This window comes from Nesoenas mayeri (assembly GCF_963082525.1).
Source record: "Nesoenas mayeri genome assembly, chromosome: 2".
NCBI lineage: Eukaryota > Metazoa > Chordata > Aves > Columbiformes > Columbidae > Nesoenas > Nesoenas mayeri.
In genome coordinates this window covers 37,581,587-37,595,594 of record NC_137543.1, presented here as the reverse complement: position 1 = coordinate 37,595,594, position 14,008 = coordinate 37,581,587, and the positions used below count along the sequence as shown (strand labels likewise).

The 14,008-nt window shown below is 48.1% G+C and overlaps 2 protein-coding genes across 3 annotated transcripts in view; one reads left to right on the top strand and one right to left on the bottom strand.

Moving 5' to 3' along the window:
* Positions 1-8,549, top strand: part of TRIM55 (tripartite motif containing 55) — a 37,910-nt gene extending 29,361 nt beyond the window's left edge. For both annotated transcript variants that reach the window (XM_080339241.1, XM_080339240.1), the window contains one exon: positions 7,634-8,549. In XM_080339241.1, the coding sequence (XP_080195367.1) occupies positions 7,634-7,753 (120 nt within the window). In that variant the 3' untranslated portion in view covers positions 7,754-8,549. The remainder of the gene's footprint in view (positions 1-7,633) is intronic.
* Positions 8,550-10,376: 1,827 nt separating this feature from the next.
* CRH (corticotropin releasing hormone) lies at positions 10,377-10,901 on the bottom strand (the record flags this gene model as incomplete). Its single annotated transcript, XM_080339869.1, has 1 exon — positions 10,377-10,901. One exon carries the CDS (start codon positions 10,899-10,901, stop codon positions 10,377-10,379), a length of 525 nt encoding a protein of 174 aa, XP_080195995.1.
* Positions 10,902-14,008: the final 3,107 nt, after the last annotated feature.

The window sequence follows — 14,008 nt, the reverse complement described above, 5'->3', positions numbered from 1 at the left end:
GACGTCTGTCCAGAAAGTCATGGTGCTGCTCACTGAGCAATGTATTATTCTTGGAGTAGAGTCATTTCTTGGCTACCAGTTTCAGTTGCTGCAGTCATATTAAGGAGAAGATTCAGGCAACTGAAGACGTGGAAAAATGAGCACGCAAAGAAAAAGGGGAAGCAGCAACAGGTCATGAGGGGAAAAAAAGTGTTTTAACTGTGGCCAAGACTTTCTTTTTTTGTGTTACATGGTGGCTTTACAGAATGGCAACAAGTTGCTTTAGCTGACATTGCAGCTTTTCTTCCTGTATCTCCATCAGTGTCGTTTTGCCTCTCTGAGAACGTGTGCTGTGTCCACAGCTCATATACCACCTCCTGCATATGTACACCAGCCCAGCTCAGTCAGTCACTCGCAATGTGAGCAGTGCTCCGGCCCCGCGGCACGGTATGTGTCTGCACACCTCCCGGCTACACCAGCTCCGCTATCTGATCCTGTGAGTGGAGCTCGGGGGTGAATCACAGTCTGAACTGGCACTCCGTCTCATTCATTGGGTTTGCAAAAATACCACTTGCAGAGGAAGAAAAAGCTTTCATTTACAACACTACGTATTACTCAAAGGAAAGACTACTTGACAGAGACAAACATGACGTTAAACCATTACTAGGTTTGCTGCTTCCCTCTGAGAGCTAATAGCGAAGTTTCTCTGACATGGACTAGACGGGTTACCACCACAGAGAAGTTCTTGAAAGGTCTTTACTTCACATTTAACTCATTGATCTGAAGTCATACAAATTTGTCTGATGAAGCAGAAGCTGGGGGAAGAGCGGAGAACTGGTGGCTGTGAGTAGCTTTCTGTTATGGGTGTCCAGCACATACTGCTCACTCCTGCACCTTCTCAAGATGATCGTTTACTTGCTGGACAATTCTCCAGCAGGGCTGGAAGGGAGCAGAAGTGACAGATGGGTCATTGATCAGGAGGTCCTCAAAAACTTCTCTGCATGAGAAACAAAGAGTGATGTGTGGATAGATCCAGGGAAGACTGTTCTGATCATGCAGCCTTAATATTCCTGTGTTTGTAAGACTTCTCTGCTGGGTTTCCTTCATTTTCCTAGACAGTGGTGGGACCAGGTTTTATGCAGATTTGTCATTAATCACTCCCAAAAAGAATTAATGCCAGTGAGGAGCATCAGTGGGAGAAATATTAAACAAATATCTTATTTCTGGCTTTTTTGTTTGTGTCGTGAAAAAGATAAGTGACATAAATAAGGGAATTGTATTTCTTTTGTCCCCAGTAACAGAAGAAATCCACTCCCTCACACTGTTCTCTAAAACTGTTTCCACCACTAGTTCAAGTGTCCCACAGGAGATGTGCAGATCCTATGCCAAAATAAGCTAGACAGGCTGTTTTCCTCTGAAATATATTTGGTCTCTTAAAGGTCATTATGTAAGAGACATTGCATTAGACATTAGCCACATAATGTTAATTGTAATGTAATGAAAATCTGCTGAAGAAAGGCATTTCCTCCCAATGGACTTTTAAAATTCATTACTGACCACTATTAAGAGAGTGACATATCTAGTACTGTGAGTGATGGAGCTCGTCTGTGCATATTATTTTGTCTGCCACCACGTGTATTTCCATGGTAGGTAATTATAGCAATTATTTCAGAAAATATTCTGTTGGTTCCCACTAATAAAGAGAAAAGATCCATACAAAATAAGCAGCCTCTTAGCTTGGAACAATATTGTTATGATATATGTGACAGCTGCCAGGTGTTACTCTGAAGGAGCTAGACTGCATAAAAATATGAAAACAAAATGCTTGAACTAAAGTTTAAACTATTTAAAAATAACCTGTTGTGCTCCCTTTGTTTCCGCTGCCTGGAAGTGCTGAGTGCCAGAAGTGCAACATTTGACATCCGAAGCAGACAAACATAGCCTACAGATTCCGTGATGGCTTTGTGACCAGCTAGCATTTTTTTAACCATGCCTGTTCTTGTCAACAATGGGGGTTGTTTCTAAACAAGCCAGCTAAAACATGGGAATTAACTCCAGTTTCTCACTTGTTTTATGAAGCTACCAAAACCGTAGAAGTAAGAAGCTTGTATTTTCACTGCTTTTCTTTCCAAGGTCCACATTTTCTAACAAATTCACATTCTTGCTCTCCTGCTGGATCAAGAGGAGGCAGCAAAGGCATTGGGTAGTTCACATGCCTCTAAGGGTGTAGATCCATTTCTTTTCTGTGGCAGCAAAGGTGATTTAGGAATTTCTTGCCAAATGGCCCTGCTGCTTCTTCCTGCCCAGATGCTACCACTCACATGGCATTTGTGCTGAGGCAGCTGTTTGTTGGAACCAAATCATTCAAATAGTCCAGGCTTAAAAATACCTTCACTCACCTCAAAAAAACAACAAGAAATTGATGTCATTTCAGTGACATTCCTATTCTTCGCACAGCCCTGCAAACAGCTGCAGTAATGCAAATGGAAAGTGAACCATGGAGGCAAAGCGGGAAGAGGTGGATGGGGAGCCAAGGGGCAGGACTTGCTTTGTTTAGTGCTGCTGTTCCAAAAAACATTGGTATAGCTGCACAAGTGGACTGTTTGTAAGCAACTGGTGCATCCATGTGCACAACTGTAAGAAATAACCCCTTTTCCTAGGGCACACTGACTTCTAACAAATCACATGGATTCTTTTCTCCCTTATTTCACTGTAAATGTAGACATTTCTCATTAATTCAGTTAAAACTGAGACCGTGATTCCACAAGTTGGTAAATACAGCTTTGGAGAATTCAGCAGTAGTTCAAGAATAACATACTCAGGTGACACAAAATGTTCAACTACTACAAATTCACTAGGTAGGACCGTATTTGTTAAGAAAATGTGAGGAGATCATTTTTGCTTTGCCAACAAAGGCATAATCTATTCTTCTGTGGCCAGCAAAAAAACTGCAACCATTTTTGTTTTCTGATTTATTAAAAAAATAGTCATCATTAGTCATGCTCATTCTGGATAAAATATACTGGTGGATGATCTACAGCCCTGGAGGAAACAACCATTTCAGCCCTCATTTCTCTTATTTCTCACATCTCTTTGCAAGCTGGTGTGACATAACCTCTGAGAGGCCCACTATAACAATTGTTTCTTCAGATCCAACCTCATCAGAAGTCATCAAAAATAAGCAAAAAAACACCACAGCGAAAACCAAACTGAAGACTATGAAGACACCCCATCTTTTGTCCTGATTTACTAAATTAAAGAATTACTGATCTTGTAAAAAATAATAGTGCAGTCAAAGTTCTCCATTCCTATCAAGCAGTTTTCTGATATCATGAAGTATTTGGCTGGAATATTTTTGTGCAATTACTTAAAAGCCAAATCTAGTCTAACCCTGTGACCAGGTGTGTCTCTAGAGTCAGTAGAGAGAAACAGGTACCTCCAGAGGGCAAGGCACCCTATAGACGCTTCTTTTAGGATGGAACAAATCACCCTCTGGTGGTGCCTTTCTCTTCTCACTCCCATTAGGGGGGGATGAATACAGTTTGCTTGAGTGGATATATCTCATTTCTGGATGACTGAAGTTTGGTAACATGGACCCCACTCTTTGTACCTAAAGATTATGGAGATTAGCGATGGTAAATCAGAAAACAGAGTGTAGATTCATTGTGTTTCAAATACCTAGAAGGCCTAGACTGCCTATTTTTCCCCAGCATAAATAGGGTAACTGCTGGGCCCTAATAAAAAAACATGTTACGACAAAGCCATCCCATCCACCCCTTTCCTCCCCTCCACACCCTTTACAAGAACCTTATACGGATTTAAGTAGCACTCTGCTTAAGGAAGCAAATCCTGAAATATGCTGAATACCTGCAACTTTGATACGACTCATCAGGTTAAGCACTGAGATCCTTATACTGTTAATTCATGCAAATTCTAGTGTGCCAGATGCTGAGGAGTGCTGAATGGCTGCCCGATGGGAGTTGTGGTTGCTCAGCACCTCCAAAGAATTGGCACGTAAAGTCCAGCCTGGGCTTTGCTTATGGGAAAAACAAATCTATCAGTCATGCAGGGTGTGCTTCCCTCCCCACTTCATGAGCTGGCCTGGTGAAAATTCCTGGTGCTTATTGAAAGCATCATCTGAAGTCACTCAACACTACAGGGGAATATAGAAGTCAAAGTGTAAGTATTCAGCACTCTCTCAGCATTGGCCTAATGCGATTAATGTAATCTGAGGTAAACACTTTAGTTATTCCTTATTGCTGTTAGGGACCCAAATCAAGTGTTGGGACTTGTTTTTCTAGGTAATATGAAAAACAAGCCCTACCCATGAGATCTCCAAGACTAAGATAAAGCTCGGGTAGAAGCTTAACAACAGTTACCTAATAACAATGGACAGACACAATGAAGTGTTGAATCGGAACCATCTGAAAGGCGTGTGCCAAGGGCTGTGCTGTGCTCAGCAGAAAGCTCTGCTCTGGCAGCTCAGCAGGACTGTGGTAACAGGGAGAGCAAGGTGATCCAGGATGGGACTTCAAGGACCTCCAGGAGGGTCAGATGCCCCCTGTATTGACACTGAGGAGAGCCGCTTCTGCTTTCCACCTTTCCAAATCATCTCCTGGTTCAAAAAAGTTGTTTTCTGTAAAAGTCCAGAGCTGAAAACTTTGTCTCAGACAATCCCAGTTGTGTGGGTTGCTATTGGAAGGGAGGGACAAGTTTAATTGTGTGGTCAGAGTCACTCCTGGCACCTTTTGATGGTCTTTTGCCTCACATGGGAATAGCGTACCTCAGTCACTGTGTGACTCAGAGCACAAATACCAAAGTGTCACAGGTGTGAAAATAGAAGCCTAAAAGCCAAGGAATGGCTCTGTTGTCAGTTGTGCTCTTGCTTTGCTCCCGGCTGGGTGTGATGGCAAATGATTGCTCCCAGAAAGGCACAGCGAGGTACTGCAGAGTGGCAGCCTGCTGAGTCCCACAAGGTGCGGGGAGTGAATGCTTCCTCCAGCCAAACTCAGTGGGAAAGTGTTGGAGCTCCAACATCATTTTGCTGACACAGGAAGATGTCATCACAGCAGAATATGAAGGAGTTAACACATTATGAAATACAGTTTTGACAGTGATGCAGACAAAGATTGTTTTGTTTGAAATGCAGCACCAGCAGAGTTGGTTAACAAGGCAATGCAGTCACCCGGCCAGTCTCAGTCATTACATTGTGCTTTTCTCCTTTTAACATGTTAGGCCCACATCCTATGAAACAAGCTACTTAACTTTAAGCCCATAGATAGTTCTTAGCTTCAAATTAAAGCTTAGCTTAGTGTATATGGCTGGTTGAAACATCAAGTGGAAGTACTAAAGAAAGCCTGTCTTGCACAGGAAGAGAAATGACAAGGTACCAGTGTGGTTTTAAGTAAAAAAGAATGAAAATGCAGGAAATTTTTTTAAACCTCTTGGCAGTCCTATTCCTTTGCAGGGTGAGAGTGGGGAGGGCTGTCCCACGCCTGCTTACACACACTGCTCAGGGCTCAGTGCACAAAATTGCACAACCCATTTCAAAATTACTTTTAGCTAGTCCAGACACTCTGGCTGCATTTCCAAAAATAAAAGGCAAAATTTTCAACACCATAGAGGGCTAATAAAACACCTACATGCCTGCATACAGTGAGATCAAGAAAGTGCAGAATCCCTTACAATTCAGAAAGTCTGATCATGTGTTTACTGCTGATACCTGATGTTTGTAATCAGTGTTGGAAGATTTCAGCTGAAAGGTTTGCATTCAGGACTTCCCTGGGCTGAGAGGCAGATCTTCTACAATCATGACTCAATTAGCTACATGCCTTTTCAGCTGAAGATCTGGCCCTGTGGGCCAGATTCTTTACAACACTTTTTCATAAACCTGGGAGACAACACGTCTCACCAGCATTGCTGAAAATAGACTTCTGTGTTCAAGTGGGCAGCTGTTTCTCCCAGATTTTTCACGATGCTTGTGCTCTCTTTACAGTACATGATAAACCTAGCAAGCAAAAGCTATATTCTTCTGCAAGACCCTTGTCCATAAAAATCCTTTCTGAGCCCTGTATTTTGCAGTGAGTAGCAGTGAGTGCTTTGCATTGAAAATATGAGTCTAAGTCAAAGATTAGTCCACATTTCAAGTATTAAAGCAAATTCTTAGATAGTATTTCATTGGAACAAGTAGGGCTATTACAGTTAAGAGCAAGTGAGGATCTAGGCCTGAAAAAGGAGCTATGAATCCTAATTAGATATAAAGAAATAGGGAGCTACTTTTTTCATACATCCATGCTTTCTTGGCTGTTGGTGTAACACACTCAAATAGGTAGTAACTGGAATGAAGCCCAGTAGCCGATTTATACTTAACATACTATTAGTTCTTACTAATTCCTGTGGTACACTTTCACATTAAGCACTTATAAAAATGCTTGGAAAAATCATCCATCCCATGCTTCAGCTCCTCACAAGCACCCCTGCTTCATTGTTCCTGGATATGTCTGTTAGCATTGCTGCTTTGGTAACTTTCCGTTTTAGGACAGTGTTACAAATTATTGAGTCATGTTAAAATTCAGAGGACACTGCTCTGTCATTTTCCCTCCTTCACTTAGTATCTTGACAGCAAACAGCTCTCCTGAGATCACACTGAAGTTCCCAAAGTAAGGTGAAACCCTGCACAGAGAAGGCTGGGTGTATTGGCTATTTTAATTTTAAGAACGTACAATAATGTTTGTTCATATATAGGAATACAGAGGGGAAAAAAAATCCTGTATATTGCATGTTAAATTGTGACTTTAATGACGAAGACAAAAGGCATCCCTTAGCTACCAAATCACCCATTTTTTAATATTTTATCTTTAATAGGTTTTCTGATACTGTCACAAAGTTGGTCTTTAATCTCCAACAAAGGAATCTGAAAACACTGGAACTAGTAAAAATTTTTCTGTATATCATACTGGCCTGTTAAATATTCAGCTAATTTAAAAAATAACAATAATTTCTGTGATTAGCAGCTACAGCCTGTCATGTCCTGATTCCTTTTCTTTTTCTTACTGTAAGCACAGGATATCTGTGCAAACAAACACAGAATTCGGCCTGGGATATAAGCAAAAGCTTCTATCTCTGTAGTATTTATTTCCTGTTCTTGGACTGAGTGAAATCAAAGTGAAATAAATATTAAAAGACTTTAAATTAAAAAAAAAAAATAAAAAAAAGAGAAAAGAAAACCACATTCAAGGCAGATTTCATGACAGCAGAAGAAGTATCATTTTGACTGGCAATGCACAGACAATAAATTTTGGCTTTGGACCGCATCAATCTGGAGGTCCAGCTACACGAGCCAAGCTGGCTCAGGATAACTTCTGAATAGGCAGTTATCACCTTCAGTGATAATATTCCAGAGGCCCAAATCAGGACTAAGCCCTTTTGCACAGGTGTGACATGCTCACCCAGCCTAATCCTCCCTTTGCCGTTGTCAAGTCCCTCTGACTTCTCTGGCATTAGAAGTCTGGCTGGCCTCTCCAAATTTCCATGCTCCCTGCCTTTTCTCCTCTTTCTCACTTCACTCTGTTTTTCTGTGTGTTGTGAAATCTTAAGGATTTTAATGCAATTCATCTTTTCCTCTTCCATTTGTCAACCTTTCCTTTCTTTACAGACTGGTTCTGAACCGTCCCCTCAAGGACAAGCGGAGGAAACTCCCGTGAGCAATGAGAGGGGTGATGAGCCGGCTCGTCATATCTTCTCCTTCTCCTGGTTGAACTCACTGAATGAATGATGACTCACTTTGGCTGGCTTCTGCTGTGCTTCTCCTCGGAGGGACCGTGAGCACCAGCAGCCTGGCTGCAGTCAACAAAGAAACTGGCCTGGAAAAGGACATCCAAGCAGGTTTCGTTCCCAGGAACTCAACTGACCTCCACATCACACCTGGCCCTTGAGATGACAGTCCTGAGAGGGATGGGAGCATGGGGGAAAATTGCTATACTGTATTGTAGTCAGAGTGTTTTCCAATAATTTCTTGTTTCCAGGGGTGAAATAGCATGACTACAGCTGTAGGCTGAGCACTGCTAGTGTTTTGTTATTCACTTTTTGGCACATCCCTGTGTAGGTGTAAATGCTTCACCAATATTGTTAGTTAAAATATTCACTAGTACCATCCTTTGCCAACACAGCATTTCTTCTCAGTATCCTCCTGCATCCCAGCTCATCGGTGCTTGTGACTTCAGTGCCACTATCATGTCCCTGGCATCCCTAAGACAGGGTTGCACATAAACACCTCCCTGCAGTCTCTCGTAGTCCCCACGGTACCCTGGCTGCAGAGGCTAAACACAGGAGAGGGAAGCTGCCATTTCTTCCTTCACACCTGCTCTTCCTGCTAAGGCACAAGAGATGATGCTCACATAAAGGGGTTATCTGTAGAGAAGGTGCCCAGGGACAGGAACGAGAGCACTGGCCACCCCCTGTGCAGGAATGCAGGACACAGCTCTGAGCCTGTGGGGCAGACATTAGGGTGCTGCCCACGTCTGTCCAGCTGTTATCTGTATCTACGTCTTCTCAGTCATTCGTGCATGTAGGAAAAGGGGCAATTTCTTGCGTGAAACCAGCATGTGGTGAGGAGGTCACAGGTATTCATTCAAGGTTTAATTTGAAGGCCCCATGGTGCCCTGTAGAAAAGGTGAATGCCAAATGTCCTGTTCCATGCGCATGGTAGGTGTTGAGCCATCCAATGAAATAGGATTTGTGTCTTAGAAGAAGCTCTACAAGACGTACTGAAGGTGACACTCTGCAAGTTTTGTCACTGAGGACAGGGTGTCAGCACTCAGTAGTGTTTAAGACAGATTGGCAGGCTGCAGGGAGTGCTCGGTGCCATGGGGGACCAGGTGTCAAGCTCTGCGCCAGGGTTCAGTGTAAATCTTTCCAGCAGCTCCAAGCCAGGCACTAAACACACTTTTGGCAGGGGGCTGTGCCGTGGTGTAGGGTGCGCTGTGCCCCAACAGGATGGGTGAGCTGGCAGTGCAGACACAAAGCAGCGCCTGGTCAGCAGGCTGTGAAGGGTCAGCCCCAGTTCTGGCCATCCCTGGCTATGGAGCTGAGTCATATCCACCCTCACTTGTATCTGTTTCCCCGGGAAAACGCTCTTGAGAGAAGTTTTCTGGGGAGCTGCATAGGTGAGGTCCGCGCAAAGCTTCGAGACTCACACAGCCCAGGGCGATCACCGCTCTGCACCGCCACTGCCGCCACATCGCCTGCCGCTGCTGGAGCAGTTTTTGCCTGTGATGTGGTTTGGGCTGATGGATTTCCTATTTTCTCCCTGTTGTCCTGGCAGGTTTTCCTCCGTTCATCCCGGGAAGTTTCCTCATACGCACCGCCACATCCACAGCGCCCCTGGGAGGGACCTGGCTTGGGCAAAACGGCCGGGTCGAGGGGAGTCGAAGCGGGAAGGAACCTTCTCTTTAGGGGTGCGGGGAGAATGAGCAGAACTAGGAAGAAAACAATAAAAAGATGCGGGAGCGCCTCATGGGTTTCCCATCGCTGTGCTCTGGCGGGAGGAGACTGCCCCGTCCCGGCCGCAGCTGGAGGAGCCGGGGAGCCCCTTCGGGGGGCTGCTGAGGTGGGACTCGGCAGGGCTGGGGGACACCGACCGGTCCCCGACCCCCCTCATCTCCGGGAGCAGCTTGTGCCGAGGGCGGCGGCGTGGGGTAGCCCTTGCCCGGTGGCCGGGGCCGGCAGCACGTCGGGGCGCGCCTCTGGGGGAGCCCGCAGGGACGGGGAGGGGGAAACAAACATCCCCGTGAGTGCCTTGGGGCTCCCTGCGGCTCTGGGTGTCTGCGGCCGCGGGTGTCCCCCCGGCTCGGTAAGCGCTGGCGGGAGAGGGGGAGCAGCCCTCAGGCATCTGGGGAAGAAAGTCTATCAAGCCATCATTAGTTTGCAGCTTTTATTAAAAATATAAATATTAAACATTCTCTTACACAACAAAATCGACCGAGCGCTGAAAAGATGTTTTATTGTGAAAATGTTTACAGGAAAAAAAGTGTATTTAGAGTAGCTCACAGAGATTCCCCCTCCCACCTCCCTGCCCCCAGCAGAAAAGTTATCTGTCTTCTTGACACCATTTCTTCCAATGCCCACACATCCCTACGTAGCGATGGCACTAGAATAACTGGGAAATGGATAAATAAATAAAGGTAGGGGAGGTTACGAACGAGACTCGTGTTTCTGCACTTGGTACACGGTTGTGCATGCTAGTCAAGGGACAGAGGCTGTTCGGAGTACACCCTTCTAGGTTTAAAGCTATATAAAAATAAAGAGATGACATCAGAGCAGCACTATGGTACATCGGACGGTGTAATTATTCTTGTGCTAACTGCGGAATCTCTTTGGCAAGGCGGGGAGGGGCCGTTTCATTTCCCGATTATCTCCATCAGTTTCCTGTTGCTGTGAGCTTGCTGCGCTAGCTGCTCGGCTCGGGCCATCTCCAAGACTTCTCGCAGGAGATGGAAAGTCAGATCCAGAGAAATAGGGGGCTCCTCCGAACGCTTCTCCCTCTCCATGGCCTCCCCCTCGCCTTCGCCCTCCTCGAGGCTCCCCAGCGAGCGCTCGGGCAGCTGCTGCAGCTCTTGCACCGCCTCCCGGAAAAAGTTGCTGGCGGAGGCTTCTGGCTGTAGGTGGCTGGTGCTGCTGGAAGAGGCGGAAAAAGAGCCAACGGGTCTCTTGTTGAGGTTGCCCAGGCGCAGGAAATACTCTTCTCCCATGCGGAGCAGGACGGGCAGAGTTTGCTGCTGCTGCTGCTGCTGCTGCTGGAAGAAATCTGGCTGGTGCACAGCCCCGTGGGGGGCTATCGGGCTCTTGCTGAGAGCTCTGCACTCCTGGCAGGGCAGGAGGGCGACCAGCAGGATTCCCGTGGAGACGAGCAGCGGGATCTTCATGGTCGGGGCTCAAACCTGCAGGAGGCAGAGGGGGAGCGGGGGGGACGGGTGTTACACAGCCGAGCCGCGGCGGCAGGGAGGGCAGGCAGTGGAGGACCGGGGAGGGCAGTGCGAGGCCGGGGAGGGGGCTCTCGCCGCTGCCGCTGTCCCGGTGCTGAAACTCGTCCCGGGCACCGCGACCCTGCCGCGCTCAGTCCCGGCCGGCCCCCGCCGTCGAGGCAGTCGCCTCCACCTGAGAAACAGCCCCGCAGGGAGGCTGTGGGCTGCGCCGGTAACGGCTCCCGGGACGAGGCTGGGCAGAATCCTTGTGGCGAGACTCCACGCGTGTGCGTGGACCTGAGCCTCTTCACCCATCCGGGGGTGGGAGGGTGCGTGGGGTGCTTGCGGAGGGGCAGCTGTCCCCAAAAACTGCGTGACGCGAGGTCCCGGCTCCCCTGCGCCTCCCCGCCCGGCCAGGGGACCTCCCTGCCACCAGTGGGTCCCGCGCTGAGCCCCACGCAGCGCAGCGCAGCGCAGCCCACTCCGCGCCCGGGCGCGGCCCGCACCTACCTGGGGCGGCGGCGGCAGGGCAGGGCAGGGCAGGCGGCGGCGGGGCTCGGCGGTGCCCGGCGTCTCTTCCTGTCGCTCTCCCTCAGAGCCGGCTCCTGGCGAACTTGGGATCAGATTTGGTCCTAATCAGAGCCGGGGAGCGGGATTTTTATAGCTTAGACCCTCTCCTGGAATCACGCAGAACTTGCCTAATAAGCTGACGCTCTCCTGACAGCCCGATTGCGTGCCCCGATCCACTGCTGAATAAATCATGGGGGCCCGTCGGAGCGGCGATGGGCCGAGTTTCGCTATCGCAACTCCAAATCTCACGTCCAATTATATCAACAGATATTTATCGCCTCTGCGGTGACGTCAGCCGGGCCGGGGGCCGGGGAGAAGGGTGCCCCCCCCCCCCACCCCATTGACAAAAATACTTGAATGAGATTTCCTAGCGGGCGCGTACTATGAGAGGTCACTCCAGGAAAACTTTCCACTCACGGGCCGGCCCGTGGGGTAGGACCCGACCCTCCCGGGACCGGGGCTGCCATCCCGGGCTGTGTCCTTCCCTCATCCCCGCTCCTCCCCCGCTACCCACCGCCTCCGTGGCGGCTGCGGCCGGCCGGCTGGGAGGCTCCGGGGGACGCGGTTTTTGCTTGGATCCCGCCTTTGCCCTGCGCCCAGGGGCAGCGCTTGCCCCCGGCAAGCGGGCAGGACCCCAGACGAGCCCCGCGGGGGAGGCAGGTGCCGGGAGGGACCCTCGGCACCGCTGGCACCATCACATCGCACGGGCTTCCCGGGGCCCCGCCGCTGGGACAGGGGGCGGAAAGCTCTTGAGCTCTTGGCGAGACCCCCGCGGGGAGGGCGGGAAGGGCTGGGGGTGCCGCGGCTGCCGCGGCCGCCCCGGGAGCATGAGCCGGGCGGAGACCGCAGCCCGGGCGCCGCTCCGCCCGCCCCTCCCGCTTTGCTGCCTCCGGCACCGCCGCCCGCTCGTCCGGCCCTGCCCCGCGCTGCCGGCTCCCGCGTTCTGGCCTTCGCTTCTCTCCGCTGTCTCCTCGCTTCTTGCGTGGAGGCAGCAACCGTTCCTTTTTCTTTTCCTTTCTTCTCCTCGACTCTACTTCCCCACCTCTCCCCCTCATGGCCATGCGTTAAGGCTCTACCCTCCGGGGTGTCCTAATCCCATTTTTAGCTCCCTTTGAATTGCTCTCCCGTCTCCATTATGTCTGCAGGTTCCAGATCGTATTCCAGCAATGTCTCCAGCCGGGCTATTTACTCTCAGATCTCCTCTTCCAGGAGGAAGCAGTGCCTATAGAATAGCTTCTGCCCAACGCCCATTTCATGTGTAATGTGCGTTCTTCAGGTTTTGCATCACATCAGCTTTGCCACTGCATCTCAGTCCTGCTTCTCCACTGCCTCAGTTGCAACATTAATCATGTCCCTCCCTCTAAATCGGAAAATTGTACTGAAAACCTACTGGTTTTTTCCTGCCTAGAATGTAAATGCTTGGGGTCATGCACTTGCCTGTCTCCCACCACAGTGAGGAGTTGCAACAGACCACAGAAGGTGGTTATTTGCTATTGATGCTAAATGAGTGATGAATCTGAAATCTGTTTCCTTAATAAAATAACGAAGCTCAAACAACTTAATATCTGAGGTTGGACAGAACCTGATTCTGAGCATCTCCTTAGGGATGCTATACACTTTAATTTTTGCTATACCTACCCCCAGCCTCGGATGCTGTTGGTGAAGTGCCAAAGAATCAGACCTTGTGCATCATAACTAAACACATGCAAAAACAAGTAGTAATACCAGAGATTTATCTCTGCATTACCTCTGTCAGCTTGGGCATTCATAAACTGAAATGCGTATTACAACAAAAGCAGAACAGAATATATTGTGTAGACATTCATAGCAGAAGCTATTTGTATGCTTTTAAAGCAAGCCAGCATGGCTTTCAGTGAGAACAAGAGGTTCAAAGAAACGTAAGCTAAGTTCAAGCAGTTGATGGAAAATGCAAGAGGCACTTATTAAACTCAAACCCTCTTGATGTGCTCTGGGGTGGGTTTTACCACAGTGTCCCCATTTTTAGGTTTAATACACCTTTTAAAGACCACAAAACCTCTTAAAATAATGTGATCAGGAACATAAAGAAGGAAGCATTCTGATCCAAGTACTTTTTGTGTGTGTGTGTCATGGGTGAGATCTGAATAAGACATAGAGCTACATGTTTCCAAAAGACTGATGCCAGTGAGAATTGGCTTAGATTATTTGGTTGTTTTCATCATTCACAATATTATTATGCCCTTTAGGCAGACATTTTTGTCCCTTCAAGAATTACAGGGATAGCAAATAGTGCATAAGAGTGAGGTAGGAGAGCTCCTGCAATTTTCATAAGAGCTGTACAACCTGCCAGGTTTTTCTCCCCTTTTTGCTGACCCCTGGCTCTGCGCAGGGTCTGCAGTGTCTCACACACACTTGTTTCTAATCCAAAATGGTCACATTGCCCCATTTTCCCCATAGATCCTGATTTATGTGTGAGAAAGCTTGCAACAATTTAAATGCAGAGAAGACTGTGAGACATT